Source organism: Tenrec ecaudatus, chromosome 2 (assembly GCF_050624435.1).
Source record: "Tenrec ecaudatus isolate mTenEca1 chromosome 2, mTenEca1.hap1, whole genome shotgun sequence".
Lineage (NCBI taxonomy): Eukaryota > Metazoa > Chordata > Mammalia > Afrosoricida > Tenrecidae > Tenrec > Tenrec ecaudatus.
The window spans coordinates 190,106,631-190,129,387 of NC_134531.1; the positions used below are offsets into that span (position 1 = coordinate 190,106,631).

The 22,757-nt window shown below is 48.2% G+C and overlaps 1 protein-coding gene across 2 annotated transcripts in view; it reads left to right on the top strand.

Moving 5' to 3' along the window:
- SFXN1 (sideroflexin 1) overlaps positions 1–22,757 on the top strand; it is a 67,422-nt gene that overhangs the window by 39,253 nt on the left and 5,412 nt on the right. For both annotated transcript variants that reach the window (XM_075541976.1, XM_075541975.1), the window contains exons 8-10: positions 1,903–1,952; positions 15,675–15,724; positions 16,532–16,579. In XM_075541976.1, coding sequence (XP_075398091.1) covers positions 1,903–1,952; positions 15,675–15,724; positions 16,532–16,579 — 148 coding nt within the window. The remainder of the gene's footprint in view (positions 1–1,902; positions 1,953–15,674; positions 15,725–16,531; positions 16,580–22,757) is intronic.

Sequence of the window (22,757 nt, forward strand, 5' to 3'; positions counted from 1 at the left end):
CCACCAAGTGTCCTTGCCCTGGGACAATTGAGGCTGAGAGACAGATGGTGGAATTTATTAGAGACATGAAAAAAAGGAAAGAAGGAAGAGAGGGAGAAGGAAGAGAAGAGGAAGGAAAGGCGAGAGGAACGGAAAGAGAGAGAGAGAGAGAGAGAGAGAGAGAGAGAGACAGGTCCCTGGAGTAGGAAGCCTGGTGGAGTAATAGTTGCGTGTTGGGCTGTGGTCTGCAAGGTCATCAGTTCAAAACACCACCAGTCACTCCTCAAGAGAAAGACAGGGCTTTCTACTCTCTTAAACAGTTATGAACAATTACGGTCTCGATATCTCGCAGAGGCAGAGCTGGGAGACTGCTCGGAGTTACCGTCAGCTCCATGGTGGTGAGTGAGCACGTGGAAGACACTCTCACGGCAGCTGGAATTGTAGAGCAGTGCTTCTTTGATTACACAATTTACCAAGGTTTTATGCTGTTTTTTTTTCCCTTACGCGCATGCCAACTACAGGGCAGTCATGAATCTGGCAGGGGGTCAGGGGTTCACATAAACAAGGGTGATGGGAATGCAACAGGGGAAATGCACAGTTTTTCATGTGGCTGTGTCTCCCAGTCCCCACGTATCCAAGGCCTATCTCCATTGCACACACATTAAAAGGCTCCGGAGGCCAGGGCTTGAGGAGCCTACACAGACTCCTCTTAGCCCTTTCAAGTTCTGCTCCCTTCCAGGAAGCTGACTCTGCTGCTACGGTTTTTGATGTCTGGTTTATGACCCTCACATAAGAAAGCCCCTGATGTTTGGAAAGGCCTCTGCACAGACGGAATCTTTCTGGCTGGCTGTCTTTCTCTAGTCCTGCTAGACTAGAAGGGCCCCGTGTTGGTGGCTTCTACAGATAGAAATGTATCCTCTCCCCTTTTAGGAGACTGACAACCAAACCCGCTGCAATCAAATCAGCGGCCACCTAGAGCGAGCCCGTAGGATGGGGAGCACCGCCCCTGCGGGCTCTGAGACTGCGGCTCTTCACAGGAGTTGCAGCCCCGGTTTCGGAGAGTGTTAGGTGCCCTCGATTCAGTTCCAGCTCTTGCACCCCTTGAACCCCTGAACCACAGCACCTGGTCCTGCGTCACCCTCACAGGTGTCATGCTCGAGCCCATCACTGCAGCCTCTGTGTCCATCCATCTTGCTGGGCCTTCCTCTTTTCCCTGCCCTTTGATTTTCCCAAGCACCATGTCCTCCAGGGACAGCGCTCTCCTGACAACCTGTCAAAGTATGTGAGATGCAGCCTCACAAGCCATTCCTCTGCTGTGCTTCTGCCACCAAAGAGCTGCTGGCTGCTTTGGTAGTCCACAGCATTTTCAGGGTTCTCTCAGTAGGGTAGTCCAAGTGCATTGGATAGCCTTCTTCAGTCTTCCTTAAAAACCAGGCACCCATCCACCAGCTCTCTGGCAGGTCTTCTCTCGGCATCCACCCTGGATCCTTGTCTCTTCAGCCCGACTGCTTGGCTCATTGGCAATCTTCTTGTGCTGGACATCTGCCTTCCACCATCTCTGCCTGCTCAGCCTGCTCCTTTTACATCTCAACAGAGATGAGTGGACGCCCCATACGGATCCTGCCTCACTCACGTCACCAAATGCCCTCCCCAGTGGGACTATCGTCACAAAGTTAGGATCACAGCAGACATTTTTAGGGGATACAATTCTACCCATGGCATTTTATTTGATCATTTTCAAATCTAAGAAATGGGGACACTTGTTCTTAAGTATGAGAGTATTTTAAAAGAATTATTGACACTGTGTCAGGGTCAAGATAGCCTAAAAGCAGAACAAGTCTTTTATTATGTTGCTGGAGGGAACCATGCGAGCTAAAAGTAGACATTCATTGAAGATTTAAGTGAGTCTCTTTTCACTTCCAGCGATCCCCCCATTCATCATGAACACATTGGAAAAGAAAGCCTTCTTAAAGGTAAGTCCTTGCCCCCCCACATGTCCTCTTTCAAGTCTCTTGAGTCCGGTTTTGAGGTTCAAACTACATGGAGCATTCATTATATAAATAAGGAAGGACAGGTTTTCTCGATCACTGCCTTAAGTTAAAAAAAAAAAATGATAACAAGACATTTTATTTCTACTCTCAGATACTTGGGGGAAAAAACTTTCACAAATGAAAAGGGAACCCCAGGTGGGCACTGGACTACTAATAGCCGGTGGATGGTTCAAACCCACCAACTGCTTCTAGGCAGAATGATAAGGCTGTCCGCTCCCGCAGAGACCTGCAGCCTAGGGGACCCTATGTAGAGGTGTTCTGAACCAGAGGCATCTCGAGGGCAGCGGGTTTGGTGGTTTTTCACAAAGCCCAGCTATGCACTCAGGCTTCATTATGGCTTCAACAAACCTCACCGTCATTGAGTCGATTCCAACTCATAGCGACTCTATAGGACAGGGTAGACCTACCCCTGTGGGTTTCGAGACTGTGAGCCAAATCTGTCTTCCTCAGAGTGGCTGGTGGGTTTGAACTACTGACCTTGTCGCTATCATTCCAATGCATAACCAATATGCCATCAGGGCTGGGTTGGATTCAGACTGATGGTTCTCTGTGCTTAGAAGTCACGATGTGTAGAAAGCGTTCATCAGTCACTGTCCAGCTCATGCGAGGAGCCTGGTGGGCAGTGGGCTTAGCACTGGGCTGCAAGACAGCAGGGTAGCAGCTCAAGGCCACCAGCCTCCCCTCGGGAGACAGGAGGCTGCCTGCTCTGGTAAAGGCGGACAGTCTCGGAAACCCGGTATAGAGTCAGAATGGACTCGACGGGAGGCAGTGGAGTTGTCCACACTGTACACGAGCAGTAGAAATACTCATTTCAAGCAGTAGTTTCGTGGAACCTTGGATAAATGAACTTTTGTCACTATAACACAGACATAGGTATGCCACCATTAGCCAATTCCGCAGCTGTTAGGGACACAGTTGGTGAGATCAGGGACATCTGTCGTGTTGTGCATCCACCGCAGGGACATTTTCCACCCCCACAAATAAAAACTTCCTGTGCCTTAATTCTCCCCGTATGTGGCAGTCATGTCTCATACTTCCTTAACACACCGGCCATGTCTCTCCGGTGTCTGAAAGGAACACGGGAGGGAATTGTAATCAGGAAATTTCATGGCAGCGTGTGGTTTTCTCGGCATTGCTTCCTGTGGGTTCTGTGATTCAGGGCTGTACTCTTCAAGCTTGCCCGTAGTCTTCCAGTGTCTGTGTGGAGTAGGGGCCGTGGGCTTGGTGTTCAGGTGGCTAAGGCTGTGCTCGGAGGCTGACCGCCAGGAGAAAAAGGTCAGGCGCTTCCTCCCTGTGAGCGGGAGTGTTTTGGTGACGAGTGAACATTCTATGGGGACGTAGAAGCAGGACTGGAACAAGGAGGGGCTTTGAGAGAAGAGCGTTTACAGACCAGGCACTTCTTCAGTGAGTTCAGAGATCTGTAGAATGTTGCCTGTCCAGCAGGTAGGTTTGTGGACTTCCTGAGGGCAGCGTGGCTGGGTGGCTGTTGAGGATGGAACTAAGCTCCCCCGACCCCAAGTGTGTGTTGTCAATCCTAACCTCTGCTTGTCGCAAAGGACCCCTGATGTCACAGTGGTTAGAGCGCTCAGCTGCTAACAGAATGGCGAGTGGTTGGAACCTGCCAGCCAGAGCAAGATGCGGCCCTCGGCTTCAATGACCACAGCTTCACAAACCCCACTGAGGCACCTATACTGTGGCCTATAGAGTTTTCATGAGGCAGCATTGACTGGGCAGCAATGTTCTGTGGGGTTTTTTTGTTTGTTGTTGTTTTTTTAGCTTATAAGCCCGTTTGGGAATGGTTGTCTTTGTTATGCTAATGAGGCAGCTTCCATTCGAGTGTCTCTTGAGTCTCTCCTCTCTTGAAATAGACATGAAATTACACAATCCAGCAGAGCAGAAATGGGGGACCGAGACACCAGAGCCAGAAGCTCAGAAGAATCAAAGAGCTCCCCCCCCAGAGCAGGCTGAGAGCGCCAGCCTTCCCCGAGTCAGAGCCCTGAATTTCTACTGAGACACTAAGTACCTGTTTCTTACAACGGCCCACGTGTGGGATTTCTCCCACAACAGCAGTAGACAACTAAGATGGTGGTAGAATTCTCCCCTTCCCACTGGAGACCCAGGTTCGACTCCCAGCCAGTGCACTTCATCCTCATCTGTCAGTGAAGGCTTTGCCTACTGCCCTGATACTGAATAGGCTTCAATGAAGCTAGATTAAGGTGACCTAGGAAAGAAAGGCCTGAAAATCATTGAGGAAACCTCCATGGATCACAAGGGTCCAGGCAGCAACCAGTCACAGGGTGGCACCGGGCCAAGCTGTGTGAGTTCTGTGGGTCTGGGGTTAGGGGACAACTCAATAGCAGCTAACATACTGGGAATGAAGGTCAAGGCCAAGTGAACTGCAACAGGGTCAAGGAAGTTACGTCCTGGGGGAAATCAGGGAAGCCAATGTGCTATGAAGAGACAAGGACATGAAGGACCTGGTTTGAAGCAGGTCGGTCCAGGTTGCTATCTAGCAATGTGCCCAGGGGGGGTAAAAGGATACTCTTTCCCTGATTAGTTACGCTATTTTTGTTACATTGTTTCCACTGCCCAACACTCTTTCTTGGAAGCCTTGGGGAAGTCCAGGACTTACCTTACCTGAGCTTTGTTGGGAACTGCTTTGTCTAAGAAGTCGCTGGGAAAGGCACAAAGGAGTGTCCTGGTTGCTCCGCAGTGACTGGCGCCCCCCCCCCCCCTTTGCTCTCGGGGGAATTCCCGAGGAACTCCCCAAAGCCCTGGGCCACAGAGGAAACACATGCCGGCAAAGGTCCCTCGGGGTGAGTTTCTGCTGGTCTTAAGCACAGGATTCAACCACATACCAACATTCATTTTCATCCGCAGTTTCAATAACCCGGAGTCAACTGCGGCCCGAAATGTTTAGATTGTGTGCTGTTCTCACGAGAGAGACATAGTCTCCTGCCATCCCACTCCACCTCGGGCCAGCTTCTTCCTCCTTCTCAGTGCTAGTCCAAAAAACAGTTGGCGGGCAGCTGCAGCCTACCCTGCCGTACCACTCACCCTGGGGACCTGGGTCCCTATCATAGTACGCACTCACAGGAAAGGCCGTGCCTTTATGGTTCCCTGCTCTACGTGCTCCAGCTCTCCACTGTAGGTCTTGGAATGGGCTATCCCCCACCCCCGCTGTAGATCCAGGGGGGGAGGGGCACTACAGTGGTGGGAGGACCAGCCGCCACATGCTCCACTGCCCTGACAGTAAGTTACCAATCTGTGGATTCTTAGCTTTGCAGGTCTTGTACAGATCCTGTGTTCCCCTCTATTGAGGTTGCTTTGATGAGTCTTTGGGCTATGACATAGAAACTAGAGTATCTATTGATCCAAGCAACTGTCTGACTTGCCAGGTAGTTGACGGACTTTAAAAAGACAAACAAATATTTAATTGTGAATTTGGTGAATGTTTTCAGGGGAGATGAGAGTTGTCTATTCAACAATGTACACACTTTCTGATTCAACTCATCAGTTGCAATCCCCTCAAGACCATCCCCTAGCCTACGGCCTCCTCGTGTTTCGGTTTCCATCGTCCTTCTTCTCCAACCCTCTGAACTGTGTCCTTGGGCAGAGGCTGCTCTTGGTCTGAAATGGTTGCTGCTTCTAACTCACAGGGGAGCTCAGTTTAAGACCTGGAGGGTGGGGGCTGTAGTCTTGGGGGCAGTCCCACCACTCTGTATCTGACTCTGCTGATCTTCTGGAGGATTATGAGTTCCATCCCACATTTCTCTCCCACTCTATCCAGGTCCTTCTGTGATTCTTTTCAGAGCACTGGGTAGTGGACGTGGGGCACCATCTAGTCCTTCTGGTCACAGAGTCAGGGTTTGCTCGGCCCATCAGTCCAGGTGGCCATCACTCTTCTCTACTCTGGATGGGGAGAGACCAGTAGCTGCATCCCGGATGGGTGCTCATACGCTTCTAGGATCCCAGTTACTACTTACCAAAGTGGGATGTGAAACAATGGTTTTTATGGACTATTTATAACTGGCCATCTTCTTGACGCTTACAATTCTGAAGATTCTGACATGATCAATTTGGGGAGCAACATCTCCTAAGAAACTAAACTGCCCCCTCCTATTGAATTTCAGCAAAATCAGGATCTTAAGGCAAGTCTAGATTTCAAGATGGGTACAAGGACTGGACATGTTTCATCCTATCCTATTCCTTTGTCTGATGTCAAAGAGGCAGCTTTTGCAAGAGAGGAATAGAAAGTGGGATCTCTCAGCCAAGAGAATAACAAGACTGTGATTGCCACCAACTTGCAAGTGACGGTGAGTGCACCGGCGGTCACCTGCCGCGGCACCAACCCCGGCATTTAAGCTCCCCTGTTCTTTACTCTGTACCCCTCCAATGCCAATTAAGTAGCTGAAGGATGTGGGCAGTACGGCTCTGGAGCAGAGGTTGGACCTTCCTGTCTCCTCTCCATGACAGGGGACTTTATTCCACCAAGTCTGGCTCAGCATCTGGATATTGGCCACACTGCTGGCCTCACAGGCTCCCACTTGGGGTCCCAGGATGTGCGTAAGAGCATCCACGTTTCGGCCTCCCTTAGTGCTGAGACTTGAGGTCAGGCCGTGAGGTGAGAGGAGAGGGTGTGAGTGAAGGCGTCCCTTCCTTCATTCTCCTCTGCCTTTGCGCTCACCCTGGGGTTGCTGCAGTTAACACTCATCACCGGCAAACACTGGGCAGGAGACAGGCGTGGGCGTGTTGCATAATCGTCTTGTTATGACAGATGAAGCTGCCGTGACTGTAACTGGGCACTTTCTCTTAGGCGGGAACTGGCCAGTGATGTAAGCAGTTAGCCCCACCTTCTGTAAAACCCCAGCCCTTGAAGACCCTGTGGTGCAGGGTTCTGCTCAGGCACTGTGGGGTGTTCCAGAATTGGAGCGGTCTTCAATCTGCTGGCTTATTTCTGCTGTGGCCCGTCCTTGTCACACTGCCTCAAGCTTTTTCGGCAGAATAAAATGAATACCCATTCGGTTATCCTTGCCTTTCAGTAAAGCCTCTTAGGAATGAGCTGCCCTGCTTCCCAGGACCACAGAAGCCGCTGGCCACCCCACCTCCTGCAGGCAGGGCCTCATGGTCTGGCTTCAGCACCACTCTCCAGGGTCCAGAAGGGGAAAATCCCAATGGTCTGAGCACATCATGACCTACAGAAGGGGTCTGCCTGAAGCTCCACTGGAAGATTTTGCTTTGAAAAAATATGGCTGCTTCTGTTTGGAGTCCCTGGGTGGTGAAAGTGGTTAGGCAGAAGGCTTGGGGTTCAAGCCCATGCAGAGACACCTTGGAGGAAAGGCCTGGCCATCTACTTCTGAAAAGCGAGCCATTGATAACCCCATGGGGGAGTGTTCTCCTCCGACTCACCTGGGGCTGACCTGAGTCAGAAACAGCCCATTGACACACAGCTCTGCAGTCCCGATGGCTTAGTGGGCTATGGATTAAGGTGCTTATTACAAGGTCAGGGGTGAGAACCCCCAAGAGGCTCCACTGGAGAAAGATCAGGCTGTCTATTCCTGCAAAGATATGACAGCTCAGACCCCCAAAGGGACAGGGATTGTGGGGTCACTGAGTGAGATCAGCTCAATGGCAGTGAGTTATGCAGCTGTGTAATATTCACTGGGAAAATTCCAGCTGCATCCCCATCTTGGAGTCAGAAAAGAGGGGCTTGTTTGGGAGGAGGACAAGAAGCAGGGCTGGCTTTAGGTTTGCGACACTGGGACAGCCTCAGCTCCCACAGCTGCCTCGGACACAGCCATAGCTTATGCAGATGCTGCTTGCTCGGGCTCTACCTGGCCACGCTGTGAGTTGATGCCTTGGGCGGAGATGCTGGGCTGGGGCTGGCCCATTGCATCCCTCATGGCTTCCTAGCTGACCAGGTTCCCCTGGCTCATCCAGGAAGAGGCAATTGCACATACAAATTTGCAAGCCTTGAAGCTCCAGGCTCTCAGAGAAAGCCAAGACAGCTTGTGTGGGAGTTACTTTGATCTGGGTCTATTGCACCTATAAAAACACGAGAGGGACTTCAGAAAGTTTGTGGGAAATTGAATGAAAGGATAATGTTTTTTCCCCCATGAACTTTTACCCCCTCCCTCTTATACTGCACATAATATGGTGTTCCCATAACATCCAAATCACATAATGTCTGATTCCAGAAAGCATGATGGATATTAAAGGAGTCCTGGCAGCATAGTGTTTACACATTGGACTGCTAACCACAGAGTCAGCAGTTTGAATCTACTCTGCAAGAGTAAAATAGGGCTTTCTACTCCCGTAAAGAGTTACAGAGGCCATTATAACCTGCACTCTAGGGTTGCCCTGAGTCAGGATTGACTTCATGGCAGTGAGTTTTGTATTTTTGTTTTATTGGGAATGCCTGTTTTCTATTTTGCCAATGTGGTTAATGGTTATGTGTTGAGTACAATCTGCATGGTCACCAGTTCAAAACCACCAGCAGTTGGGAAGGAAGAAAGATAGGGCTTTCTACTCTTCTAAACAGTAACAGTCTCGTAGACCCACAGGGGTGCTTTGGGCCAGGGTTGACTCACTGGCAGTGAGAGTGAGTGAGTACCTCAGGACTTCAGGGACAGGATCTAGCTGATAGCCCAGTTGTAGCCGAGCTCGATCTACCTGCTGCTAACTGCAGGTGTGTCAGGATTGGACTGTGCCCCGGAGGCTTTCTGTGGTTGTGATCTTATGGAAGTAGAACCCCAGGCCTTCTGCCATGGTGCTCTGGGTGGATTTGAACTGCCAATCTTTAGATGAGGAGCTGAGAACGTGACTGCACCATCCAGGCTGCCTACTGATCCAAACATACAAACTCACTGCCATCTGGTCGATGCCAACTCACAGTGACCCTGCAGGACAGGGTAGAACTGCAGCTATGGGTTTCTGAGACTAGTCTTCAAAGGATAGAAAGCTTCATCTTTCCCCCCAAGAAGTGGCTGGTGGATCTGAACTGCTGATCCCATGGTTAGCAGCCCAAATGTGTAACCACTATACCACTGGGTTCCCCCAAACCAAACCTACTGCCATAAGTCTGCCTCATATCGATCCTGCCTAGAGCTTAAGTCTGTAAGTTTCTGTGGTCAGACAGCCTCATCTTTCTCCTAGGGATCAACTGATAGGTTTGACCCACTGATCCCAAAGTTATCAGCCCAATGCTTCCCTGACAGCAACCCCAGGGCTCCTCTAGGCAGTAGGCTGCTTATGTTAAAGAATCTCCCTTTCCATTTTCAAAGCACTTTCCTGTACCATTTGAAAGGCAGTGAATGTGCTTGTGGGTGGTGTCCTCTCTCAGAGCTGCCTCCGAATCCGCCCACAGTGCCAGCAGCCTGGGGCGCTCTGTTCTGAAGACTTACCTAGCTTTTATCTGGGAAATGACCAGGCTCCTCAGCAAACAAAAGGAATTGAACATTCTCGGCTTTTCTTAGCAGGCTAAGCTTTGGGAACATCCAGCCTGACTCATCTTCCCCCTACGCCTCATCTTTTCCCAAGTGAAGTGCTGGGGGGAAATGAGGCAGCGGTGGGCAGGTGACTCACTAAAGGAAACCGCTGCAGCAAACCAGAACTTCACCGCTGAAAACCGGGGGCCTTCCCTCTTCTTGAAGACCTGTTTTTGTGATATCTCTGCCCAAGGTCATTCCCACGGTCACTTCCCTTTGGCCAGTTGCTGTTCTCCTTCTCCCCGAAGTTGCAGATCTTCACAGACCCCTCAAGACAGGGACCTTCTATGTCTCCTCGCCGATTTTCAAGATTGGATTTTCAGGATTGCCTGCTCACTGTTAGGTTTCTAGGGTGGGAACCACCTCAGTCCTTGTATTTGCCGAGGAAGAATTCACATGGAAGCCTGGTTGGTGATCCAAGTAGGTTTTTATGAGGGACAGGAGACGTTTCAGGTTTTACAGTCACTGAACCTGGGCAACTCATGGGACTGCACACCCACACATGGCGGCCCAAGGACAGAGAGAGAGAGAGAAAGAGAGAGACTGAGGCACAGCTGAGCAGAAAGCAGAGAAGCAGCCAGAATCAGAGAGGTGGTCTGCAGGTTCTGCCCTTTAGGGCCTTGGGCTGGGAGGTGTGGTTGATGGTACTGGTTGACCCCATTGGCTGAATTAAGCCCACCTGGCCTACTTTGGGCCCAACCAGGTGTACTGCCTCCCTGGCTCCAGGGCCTGAATTGGCACATGCCCCTAAGCCTTTATTGGTTTCCAAATTCCTTGGTATGTAGAGGAATACAGCTGGCTCTCTAGCTACCTAACATAACCGTCACATTTGTTTGCTTGCTTATGTATTTGCTCATTCTGCAGCCCTTGGCTGAAGGCTTGTGATATTCCAAGCAAAGTGCTAGGCTCTGTCACCATTACTGTTAGCTTCTGTCCCCAACAAAAGGTGACCCTGTGCACAAAGGAGAAGATGCTGCCCAGTCCAGTGACAGATCCCTCGAGCTCTCCTTGAGTAATTTTCAGAAGTAGAACTCCAGACCTTTCTTCCTCTTCTTTGTCTGGAAGTTGCTCTGAAAGTTGCTCAGCAGCATTAGCAACGAGCTAGTGATCTTTCTGGCAAACACGGTGATGGTTGAGCATGGCGTGCACTGGCTGGGAAGAGAACTCAGGTCTTCAACATGGAAAGTGAGTCTTCTATGACTGACCCACTCATTCCAGACCTTAGAGCCACAGAAATTGGGCACAAGCCCTGCTCTTAGTGTGTGTGTAACACGAGGGGAAACAGACATGGGGATGATCGGTCACAGTGCAGGGTGATAACAACCCAGGCCCCAGAGCAAGTGTCTCACTAAACTAACGAAGCGACGTCAGTCCTTGCAGAGGACTGGCTGCGGGCATGTGTTCCTCAGGAGCACGGGGGTTTGTAGGAAGACCCGCGGAGAGCGATGTTGGCTGGCTGTAGGCTCTGTGTAGGGACTTGCCTGTGCCTTATACAGAAATTAATTCACCAAGAGTCATGGACCTGCATGTAAACATCAATCACTATAAGGCTTCTAGGAGAAAGTATCATGGAAAAGCATCGAGACCTTGGCAAAGGTTTCATAGCTACATCACCAAAAAAGCAGAGGCACCAAAGAAAAACGGACACATTGGACTTCAACATGTAAAACACTGAAAGTCAGTGGGAAGAGAAGGGGAAGGCAAGCCACGGACCGGGGAAAGTGTTTGCAAAGGCTGTGTCTAATATGAATGCATTCTTATTTGAACCCAGAGTCCTCACTCAACATTCATTAAAAAACAAAAACAAAGCCCGCTCTTAAACATGGATAAAGGGTTCTTTACCCGAGAAGAGAGCAGATACATTTAAACACAGGAGAAGATGCTCAGTGTCTTTAGTCATTAGGTAAAGCATGAGCTACCGCTGTACGCCTGTTGACATGGCTCAAACTAAAGACTGGCCATCACAAGTGTTGACGAGAATGTGGAGGACTGGAGCTCCTGTCTCTTCTGATGAGGATGTTAAATAACAGAACTACATTGGAAGGTAATTTGGCATCTTCCTATCACATGATCCACCCCACTTCTCAGTATTTATCCAAAACAAATGAAAGCATATGCCCATAAAAGACACACCTACGTGGATGCTCATAGCATTTTTATTTGTAATAGCCAAACATTGGAAAACATAACCCTAATGCTCATCAGCAGAACAGATAAATACATGTGCTACATCCACACAGTGGGATAATGAACTTGACAATCAAAACAAGAACGGACTTTTGGTAACACACAACAGAGCTGACTCTCAAAATTAGGTAGTACTATAGATGCCATACATAACATTGTAGAAAATGCAAATTGGTCTTCAGTGACCCAGCAGAGGAGAGTTGACTAGGGGGTGGGGAAACACTGCTGAGAGGCACAAGGGAACAGGAAAGTTTTAGGGGTGATGGATTTGCTCCTGACCTTCACTGTGATGGTTTCCATGTGTATACACATGTCAGAACATGCTGCACACTTAAGTCATGCACATTTTATTGTAGACCATTCAAGATCTGGACAAAAAAATTTAGAGTCAGATCAAGTTTTTGAGCTTTTCTTTTGTTTATGTCATTCAATAGTGATTGAATTCAATGAATTCATTGAGTAACTTTTTTTGTGTTTTTACGTTTAACCACTATCTCCAATTTTCATTTGAAATACCCTGTTAGCACAGTTCCATTTCTAAGCCAAACAAGTCCCAAACCTCAGGAGCTCTATCAGTTCGTAGTCAACTCAGCTCACTGCCATTGAGTCGATCCTGACTCCGAGAGTGCTGGTTGTGTAGTAGGCTATACCAGGGGATACTGCCCCCCACCAAAGAAAACAAACAAACAGACAACAACCAAAAATGGAAAAAAGCTCAGCTGGGCGGGGCTTTTGTAATACTCATTTTCCCCCACTAGGTGAGCATCAAGTAACTGGCTCTGAGTTGGTGCACCCAGTGGCATTGCCTGGGAAGGGTTTCTCTGGTTATAATGCATTTTTTTTCCATAAAAGCAGTTTTACTGGCACCTCATTTTTTGTGAAGGCTGATTTAAGAGAACGGCATGTAGCTGTGAAATCAAGATCAAGATGATGCTCATTTGCCTATTTGATGTGAAGGGGGTAATGCATCTGGAGTTCGTTCCACCAGATCACACTGTTAATCAAGCTTTCTATTTAGAGATTCTGAAAAGATAGCATAACAAGGTGGGACAAAAAAAGCCTGATTTGTGGCAGACGGGGGACTGGTTTTACCACTATGACAATGTACCTGCTCATGCAGCCATCTCAGTGTGCCATTTTTTGGCAAAAACATCATGCCTCTCCTGTCCAACCCACCTTATGCACCTGACCTCCACCCATGCGAATTCTTTTTGTGTCTGAATGAAGAGGGATGTGAAAGGACAGTGATTTGATAACATAGAAGAGGTGAAGGAAAAATGAGGGAGGTGCTGTCAGCCATCCAAACAGATGAATTTGAAAAATGTTTCCAAAAATGGAATCCCAGATTTGACAAATGTATTAAGTGTAGTGGAGACTGTGCTGAAGGTAATAAAATTGTTTTGTTTTAAAAATTAAATATATTGCTTTTGGAGGGAAAATCAATTATTTGGGGAGGTCCCCCCTCGTACCTTGGGCTGCTATATGCAAGGTGGGCAGTTCAAAAGTACCAGCCTTTCTGCAGGAGAAAAGTGAGGCTTTAAACTTTTATAAAGATTTACAGTCTCAGAAACCCACAGGGGCAGTTCTACTCTGTCCTACAGGGCAGCTATGCATCAGCAGAAGATAAAATATGTACAGCCCACGAGTGTAGTCTCAGGCTCAGGTCTATTTGTAAAACAGTTCTACAGCGAAAGGCCCCTGGGTGGTGTGAACCATTAAGGTGCTCAGCTGATGATAACGGAAAGATTGGAGGTTCGAGTCCACCCCACGACATCTCCACAGGAAGGCCCCGCCATGGAGAACCCTAGGGAACATCCTTCTGAGGCACCTGGTGGGGCCGGGGCAGACTGCACTCCTGGCCGCTGGTTGCTGTGTCTTGCTGGGTTTGCAATGTGCGGGAGCTTCCGGTGAGGGACGGGGCTCGAAAAAGAGTCAGCAGAGGGAATGACATCCAGATTGGGCTTCGCTCCAAGAGCCTTGTCTCCCACCAGAGCACTCTGAGGGGGCCCAAGGCCACCCTGACCTGAGGACACCCTTCTCTGAGTCTGCGTGCAGCTCTGTCCTCTTGGACAAGCGGGGTAGCCCAGGAGCTGTGTGTTGGGGACCACTTGAAAGAGGAGGCTGCTCTCCTCTGCACAAGCACACCCCCACACCCTTATTGAATTGCAGGCAGTGTTGTTTTCCTTCCCACGCCCAGCGATGCCCAGGAAACCTCAGCAGGGTCTGCCCACTCCTTATGAAAATCCTTCACCCTGGTGCAGCACCGGTTGCCCATGATCAACTGTTCTTTTCTTTCTGTGCTTTGAGGGGTGGGACCCCTGGCTTCAGGTCTTTGGACCTGTTCCTCTTGCTGGTAATTTTCTCACTGTCCCTCTATTCCAAGCCTTCTCACCCGGGCTGAGCCTGTGATGTGCCTGTCTCCACTCCCCACCCCCACACCCCAGCAGTCGCCTCCAGGACCCAGCATGCCTCTCAGGCAAGCCTCCGTGGGGTCATGATCCTTGAACAGCTTGGGCTGAGTCCCAACCACCTGGGTGGACTCTGTTATATCCCGCACACCTGACCGCCACTGTGCCTCATTCACGACTGGCGCAGCTGATCCAGACTCAGCTGCTAAGCCAAAGTGGGAGGTTTGACTTCCCCCGGAGGCACCTCCCTTACAAAACAGGCCTGGGGATCTTCCGAAAGAGCCCCACCCCATATCACCCCTTGCCAAGTGACTGCGGACTCCCAGCAGCCCTGTCAGACAGAGTAGAACGGGCCCCACAGGGTTTCTGGGGCCGCAGATCTGTACTGAAGCAGACTGTCCCATCTCTCTCACCTGGGGCAGCTGGGGGTTCCAACCTCAGCCTCTCGGTTCACAGGTGGGGGCTTAACCCTACGTGCCACAAGATAAGTTGTTGAAACCCCTGTGAAGTGTGATTCTCTTTAGAAATGCGGGGCAGGGGTCAACAGGTGAGGCTGGATGACTCAATGGCCACAGATTGCTTTAGTTTATATTTGTGTGATATGATTTTTTAGATTGTATTTATATGATAACCACGTGTCCCATCTCTTTATATTATGAATGTTGGACCACACCTTTTTAAAAAAAAAACTGAAAGCTCTAACCGTACGTATTTTCAAAAGATAAACCCACTCACTCGGTTTCACGACAAAGTACATGTGACCAGAAAAAAATGTTTTATGCCAGAAATAGTTGTAGTGGTTACACGTCGAGCGGCTAACTGCACGGTCAACAGTTCGAAACCACCCGTTGCTTCGTGGTCTATCTTCACCCACACACTGTTAGGAAGCTATTTTGACCTTCCTGTTAAAGATAAGGAAGTCCAAGGGTAAAGCATTTGGGCTTTCTGGGCCCTCTCCCCATCTGTGGAGAGGACAATGATTTGAATGCAGGTCGATTTCATGTCAGAGTCGTGGGGTACTGCAATGGTCAGCACATTTGTCTGCAAAGCAAAATGTTGGGGGTTCAAGTCCACCAGCAAATCCCTCGGGAAGAAAGGCTTGGTGATTTATCTCTAAAAAGTCCTATTGAGCACAGTTCTACTGACATACGTGGGGTCACCGTGAGACAGAGCCCACTCCCTGCTAATTGGTTTTGATGAACCCACAGACCTCGGCAACAGGCAGCACTGCCTTCTCAGCTGGGAGTCATTTATAATTAGTGATTATTAAGGGGTAACTATGTTCCCATCCCCTCAGAATAGCCAAGCCTGACTCGGTTTCTAATCTGAGTGCAAAGGGCAAAAACTAGGAGCGGCTTGATCTTTGTGTGTATGTCCATTGACCATGGAGAGTTGTGGGAGGTCATGGCTGATGTGCTTTTGCTATGTGGACCTCAGAATCTCACTCCTCCATCGCATGGCACGGGGCTGGTCATAGAGCGTGGTTTCTGAAGTTCACCAATTGAACACCTGGTCTCAAAGTCCATGTGTCAAAGTATTCAACATGGTGTGCTTCTCCACAGAGGTTCCCCTGGATGAGCGCGCCTATTCAAGTTGGACTGGTTGGCTTCTGGTGAGTAGGGGTAACCTTCATTGCATGAATTGATTTTTTTTTTTGAGATAGCTATGCAGTCTCAGGGCCGGCAATATGGGGCACGTGTTTTGAAGATGAGACCAGGCTGGGACAATTTGGGATCAGTGCCCAGTAACTAGGGAGGAGTGGTGTGTCTTGGAGGGCATGCGTGGTGCAATGGCAGAGTGCTCACCTTCCATGAGCGAGAGCGAGAGCTGGCTCAGCCCCTGGCCAGTGCGCCTTGTGCACAGGCACCGCCCATCTGTTGGTGGAGGCTTGTACCCCGATCACTATGATGCCGAGCAGGTTAGGTTTCCAAGGAGCTTCCCAAGATGGGGGGACTCGGAAGAAAGGCCTGGTGATCTACTTCCAAGGCTCAGCCAATGAAAATCCCATGGGTCATGCTGGAGGGGGCCATGGACCTGGTGCAGGACCAAGCAGCCCTCATTTCCACTGGCCACTGGATGCCCACAAGCCCGGGGCCAGCCCGACAACAGCTACCAAAAGCAGCCTGTCCTCAGGAAAACCTACAAGAGTTGAGATTCTTATTTCTGAGGCGCTTTTAACAAAACTCTTACCTTGATAATTGCTGGTGTGTGTGTGTGTGTGTGTGTGTGTGTGTGTGTGTTTGTTTTCTCTCATTTTGAATGTCCTAGATAATAAGATGACACAAACAGGACATGATTGTGTCGGGCAATATGAAGTCGAGGAAGAAAGAGACTTTCATTTTATGAACGCAACAATGCATCTGAAAGGCCAGCCATTTATAAGATGCACTAACTCATCTTTCATGTGTGTTTTTTCTAGTTTGGTGTTTGCTACGCCCCTCTGTTGTGCTCTCTTCCCTCAGAAAAGGTATGTGCACGTTACTCTTCTGAATGGTCATGACTTTCCCTCCCCCAAGTCAGCCAAAGAGGTGGGGGCTGTCACCTCATGTCACTGGTAGGGAGGTGGAGACAGAAAAAGATCAGGGAAGCCAAAGCTCACTGGGACACGGAGTCATCCCATAGGACAGAAGGGACCGCCCCTAGGGTTTCCAAGGCAGTCTCTCTTCACAGAAGCAGACTGCCACCATTTCTTCCCCCACCCCCACCCCTGTGCAGCAGCTGGTGGGTGTGAACCCCCAACCTTGTGGTTCAGAAGCAAATGCTTAACCATCAGGGTACTCTATGAAGCCCCTGCCTGACACCCCCACCCTGCCCCCTGCCCAAGCTCCAAACCCACTGCCATCGAGTAATGTGCTCCAACCCATAATGTTCGGTTTCTGAGGCTGTCAGTCATCATGGAAGCAGACAACCTCGCCTTTTCCCCTCAGAGCTGCTGCTGGGTTTGAACGTCCAACAATAGAGAGAGGCTGTCTAATTTTAACACTTCTTACCTAGTATTTTGTACTGTTAAATTGTTTTACTGTTATATGTGAAAATCTTTAGTCTGTTCTAAGAGTCAATGTTAACTTTGGTCCAAGTGTGCACTTATAAAGATTTAAATATCGCACATTTCCCTCCAATCCCTTGGGGAATGCGCCTCTAATTCAGATACGTTCGAATTTTACGTTTCACCCTGAGGGACGGCAATGGTGTGTATGCACTTAGCTTGGGTCGTTGGTATATTTGCTTCCCTTCTTCCTACTTGGTTTCTTAGTCTTCAAAGCCTTGATGTGTGTGTGCCTGTTATCACAAGCGGCCCGTGAGTCCTGCTTCTGCTGCGAGAATTGGACTGGCAGGCGTCGCATGGCATTGTGCAGATCTAGGTCACCAGCTTCCTCCGCCTAATCTGGCGTGAAGGCATGAAGCAGAAGGGGCAGCTTCTTCTTTTCGTATTTTTTGTGTTTTGGATGCTGCCAGGCTCCTCCAGCCTTTGTAATAGCTTTCCTTCATGAACCAGCCGACTCCAAACATCTGGTGCTCAACGCCCCAGGCTTCCAAAGTAGGCTTGACATGAGAAGTTCCATACAACGAACTTCACCCAACTTCGCCTTGACCTTTTCTCTGCTCTTCTGCCTTCCACCCCCATTTTTCTTGATGATGCTCCATAACATTCGGCCGTTGACTGATAGGCTGGTGGTCCACAGCCACCACCAGCTCTGCTGAAGAAAGGCAAATCAGTCTACAGCAAACCCATGGTGTTGAAGTCGACTCCTAGGAAGCCTGTAGGACAGAGCAGAACTGCCCTGTGTTTCGGAGACGAACTCTTGACGGGAGGACAAAGCCCTGTCTCTCTCCCTCAGAGCGCCTGGTGTTTTCAAACTGCAGCCCAATGCATAGTCACTGTGTCACCAGGCCTCCTATGGCAGTGGGCTTTTGTTTATGAAGAAGTAGTCCCTGGAGGGTTCGAGGAGCCCTGGTGGCACAGTGGTTAAGCACTTGATCACTAGCTGAAGAGTTAGCGGTTCAAAGCCATCAGCCACTTTGCAAGAGTAAAACGCGGCAGCCTGTCTTTGCAAAGAAAGTCTTGGGAACCCTATGACAGTGGAATTCTGTCCTGCAGAGCTCCTGGCAGTTGGAATTGGTGCAGTGGCAATGGGTTATTTTTAAATGGTATCACGAATCCTCTCTTCCAAGCTGCATTTGGGCCTGGTGGTGGCTCGCGGGCCCACTTTGGGGTCGGAGCCAAGCACCTGGTCGCTTGCATGATAAAGGCCTCCAGTCAAATGAATAAGGCCATGAGGACAGCTATAGTCAAGTGTGCCGGTGGCCATGAAATCAAGTTAGTTAAGAAACGACACCAGGGATGTACAGGCAGTATCAATGACTCTGGCTTGGCTGCTTACCAAAAAGTTGGAGGTTCTGATCCACCCAGAAACACCTTCGAAAAGAGGCCTGGGAATTTGCTTCCCAGAGCTCACGTGATGGAAACCCTACTGAGTTCTGGGTACCTGACACACTTGACTGGTCAGCTGTGTCCCAGTCAACTGAAGGGCAACTAGGCTGGCTCCCAAGCGAATTGGAATTTCAGGGAAAGGATCCTTCATCACCTGTTCTCGAAGCCCATCTGGAAAGCCGAGAAATCATTATATAGATTCCAGATATCCAAGTCTTATTAGCCCAAGAAAAGCTTGTTTCTTAGCATGTGAGGCGCAAACTCCAGAGCAAAGCACCTCACCTTGCCCTCTGGAGGTTAGAAATATGGGGTGGGGGTGGGGAGGCTTTAAAATATTCAGGGGAAATTTTATTTTTCTTTTTTGGTGGGTTTTCTTTCTTTTTAAAGCATTTTATTAGGGATAACACAACTCTTATCACAATCTATACACGCATCAGTCGTGTAAAGCGCATTTGTACATTCATTGTCCTCATCATTCTCAAAACATTTGCTCTCCACTTAAGTCCCTGGCATCAGCTCCTCATTTTCCCCCCTCCCTCCCCACGCTCCCCTCCCTCATGAACCCTTGATAATTTATCATTTATTATTTTGTCATAACTTACACTGTCTGATGTCTCCCTTCACCCACTTTTCTGTTGTCCACCCCCAAGGGAGGAGGTTATATGTAGATCCTTGTAATCGGTTCCCCCTTTGTAACCCAACCTCCCTCCACACTTCCAGTATTGCCACTCTCACCACTGGTCCTGAAGGGATCAGCTGCCCTGGATTCCCTGTGCTTCCAGTTCCTATCTGTACCAGTGTACATCTTCTGGTCTAGCCAGATTTTATAAGGTAGAATTGGGATCATGATAGTGGTGGTGGCGGGGGGGGGTGTTAGGGGGAAGCATTTAGGAACTAGAGGAAAGCTGTATATTTCATCGTTGCTACATTGCATCCTGACTGACTCCTCTCCTCCCTCGAGACCCTTCTGTAAGGGGATGTCCAGTTGCCTACAGATGGGCTTCGGATCTCCACTCCACACTCCCCCTCACTCACAATGATATGATTTTTTGTTCTGATGATACCTGTTACTTGATCCCTTCAACACCTCGTGATCACACAGGCTGGTGTCCTTCTTCCATGTGGGCTTTGTTGCTTCTGAGCTAGATGGCTGCTTGTTTACCTTCAAGCCTTTAAGACCTCAGATGCTATATATTTTGAAAGCCGCAAACCATCAGCTTTCTCCACCACATTTGCTTATGCACGCCCTTTATCTTCAGTGATCCTGTCGGGAAGGTGAGCATCATGGAATGCCAGTTTAATAGAAGGAAGTATTCTTGCATTGAGAGAGTACTTGAGTGTAGGCCCAATGTCCATCTGTTACCTTAATACTAAACCTATAAATATATGTACATAGATCTATTTCCACATACTCATATATAAATATATTTACATATGTACATGCCTGTATTTAGATCTCTATAAATGCCCTTTGCCTCCTAACTCTTTCCTCTATTTCCTTTGACTTTCCTCTTGTCCCACTATCATGTTCAGTCTTCATTTGGGTTTCAGTAATTCCTCTTGCTTGTTTCATTACCCTTGGTCATGCCCTGCCAGGCCTCCTATACGCTCCTCACCACCGATTTGGATCACTTGTTGTTCCCTTGTCCCTGGGTTTATTAAAATCACTTCCTTTCCCCCTCTCCCATGTCACACCCCCACCCACCCCCCGAATTGTCAGTCCCATTGTTTTCTCCTCCAGATTGTTTATCCAGCCTATCTTATTTAGATAGACCTGCAGAGATAATAACATGTACAAAAACAAGACAGAGCAAAACCAAGCAACAAAAGAAAACAAAACACCACCACCAACAAGCCAAAGAAAAAAAAAACACAACAAAAAGTAAGAAAAGCTTATAGTTAGTTCAAGGACTGTTTGTTGGCCTTTAGGAGTGTTTTCCAGTCGAGTCTGATGGGGTGCCAAGCCCTGGCCCCAAAGTCTATTTTTGGTATTCCCTGAGGACTTCATTGCTCTGTTCCCCTTGCTGTTCTGTTCCATGCCCTTAGTGTTTTGCCTTTGTGTGGTGGGATCAAATTGGAGAATTCCCAAACTGTGTCTCCAGTGTTGTCCCCTGTAGGGCTATGGGTCAGTGAGGGATGTCATGTCTCATAGTGCGGCCGGCCATATTGTCTTCTCTGTGGATTGGCTGTTCTGAACGGGAATCTTCTTGTCAAGGCTTGGTAGGCCAGGATGTGCTCCACTCTCTCTTCCTTCCCCTTCATTTGCTCCCATGTGCTCTGATCGGACATGTCCCTCTCCCTGAGCTGCAGATTCAGTGCTGTCCTCTGAAATAAATTCTTCTGGGGGGAAGGGCAGCTGTCCATGTAGCTGGGATTGAGGCCGACCTCTCAGACCTCTCCACTGATTCCCCCACTCCATGCCAGCATGTTGCATTCACAACTTGGGGCACTGGGTTGAAGTCTGGTCCCTCTTTCCCTGTGGAGTATTAACAATACCCTTCCCTTGGGTGGGTTAGTGCCCTGTGCCCCCACTAACCATTTCTTTTCTTTTTCGATTTTTCCTTTTCCCCCTGGAAAATTTCATCTTTTCATTCTGTTGTTCGTTGAACTTTTTGAAGCCCAGCATAGTGTCTGAAATGCTGAAAAGAGTGTCTGATACAATGTAAATTCGTAACAAATTCAGCTGTGATTGTTTTGAAAGAGCTTAGATTTGTCTTGTTTTGTTTTACAAATTTAGGCTCTTGAAATGTAGACAATAACTGTATAGACAACTTATGTATGCTCTTGAAACATCTTCTAACCATAATATAATGACCAATTTGAAAAATTATTGGTGTAATACTATTTAATGAACTATACTTCACTTCTGAAAAATCCACATATTAGCTTACCACTCAGACTTCGAATTTATTGGAGAAAAATATTTCCCTCTTTTTAGGACTCTTTTGGAGAGGAGTTTATTTTAACTCTGGGTATAGAAATGAAAAGTTTTCTGTCACTATTAATGCCGCTAGGTCACATGTCCATGAAGATAACATGGTGTTCCATTTGGGAAACCAAGAATGCCCTTGTCTTTCTCTTGTTTGAAAACAAAGCTTATGAGTTCCTTTTCCTTCCATTTTTCTCTCTTTGAGTGATTTCTTTCTGTTTTTCTCTGATTCTTTCGTTTTCCTTTCTCCTTAGTTTCACTGAATGAAACTAACCGTATCCCTCGGTTTATGACATACTCTAATAAAATATAATCCTGACTCTGCTTTATTTTATTATACTCTGTATACCCGTATATAAGCCAAAATTTTCAGAACCTTTTAAATGCAGTTTTTGTGGTAAAATTTATAATTTATAATCTTCTAAAATTGGTTTTGCTTATTTGAATGACAGAGGGACCATCCATGAATCCACTGCCCAAGTCATACCAATAAGTTACTTTGTTCTTGGTGGTCTGTGGGTGAGGCACTGGGCTGCTAGCCACAAGGCTGACTGTGCAAAGCCATCAGCTACTCCTTGGGAGAAAGATGAAGCCATCTGCTCCCAAAGAACTTTTCTCTTTCTTTCTGAAAATACTTCTAGTCACAGACTTGACTTGGTTTCAGTTTGAATTGACTTGATGGTGGTAAGTTGGGGTTGTATTTTATTTGCAGGCTACTCGTCGCTATCTCCACGCATCCTCCTTTGTATATTTAACTGGGGTTCTAAATCTTAGGTTTATCATGGTTTTTGCATGTTTGTTTTTCTTTTTTCTTTTTGCATCTCATATACAACAGGGCTTCAAAAAGTTCATGGAATGATGGAATGAACGGATAATGGAATTTCCCCCCAACAAATTTTAAACCTCCCTTTTTGTATGTTTATATGCCTAACATGTTTTGTCTTGATTTTTGAAAACTTTTTAGGAAAGAGTGGCATACTACCATATATACTCGAGTATAAGCCGACCCGAATATCAGCCAAGGCACCTAATTTTACCAGCAAAAAATGCATTAAAAATGTGCTGAAAGCCTCGGCTTATCCACGAGTATATACGGTATATCTGACTTTCTGGCACTCTTGTTTTAGCACCAAAGTCAATCGTCATCCACATGTTGTGTGTTGCCACAGTGCCCTGCTGTCCTCTGCTCTGCAGCATCCATGGCAGGCAGGCTCCACCGCTACAAAGGAGTGATGAAGTGAACACTCCTGAGCAGAACGTCTGGGAAGCAGCTGTAGTGTTGCT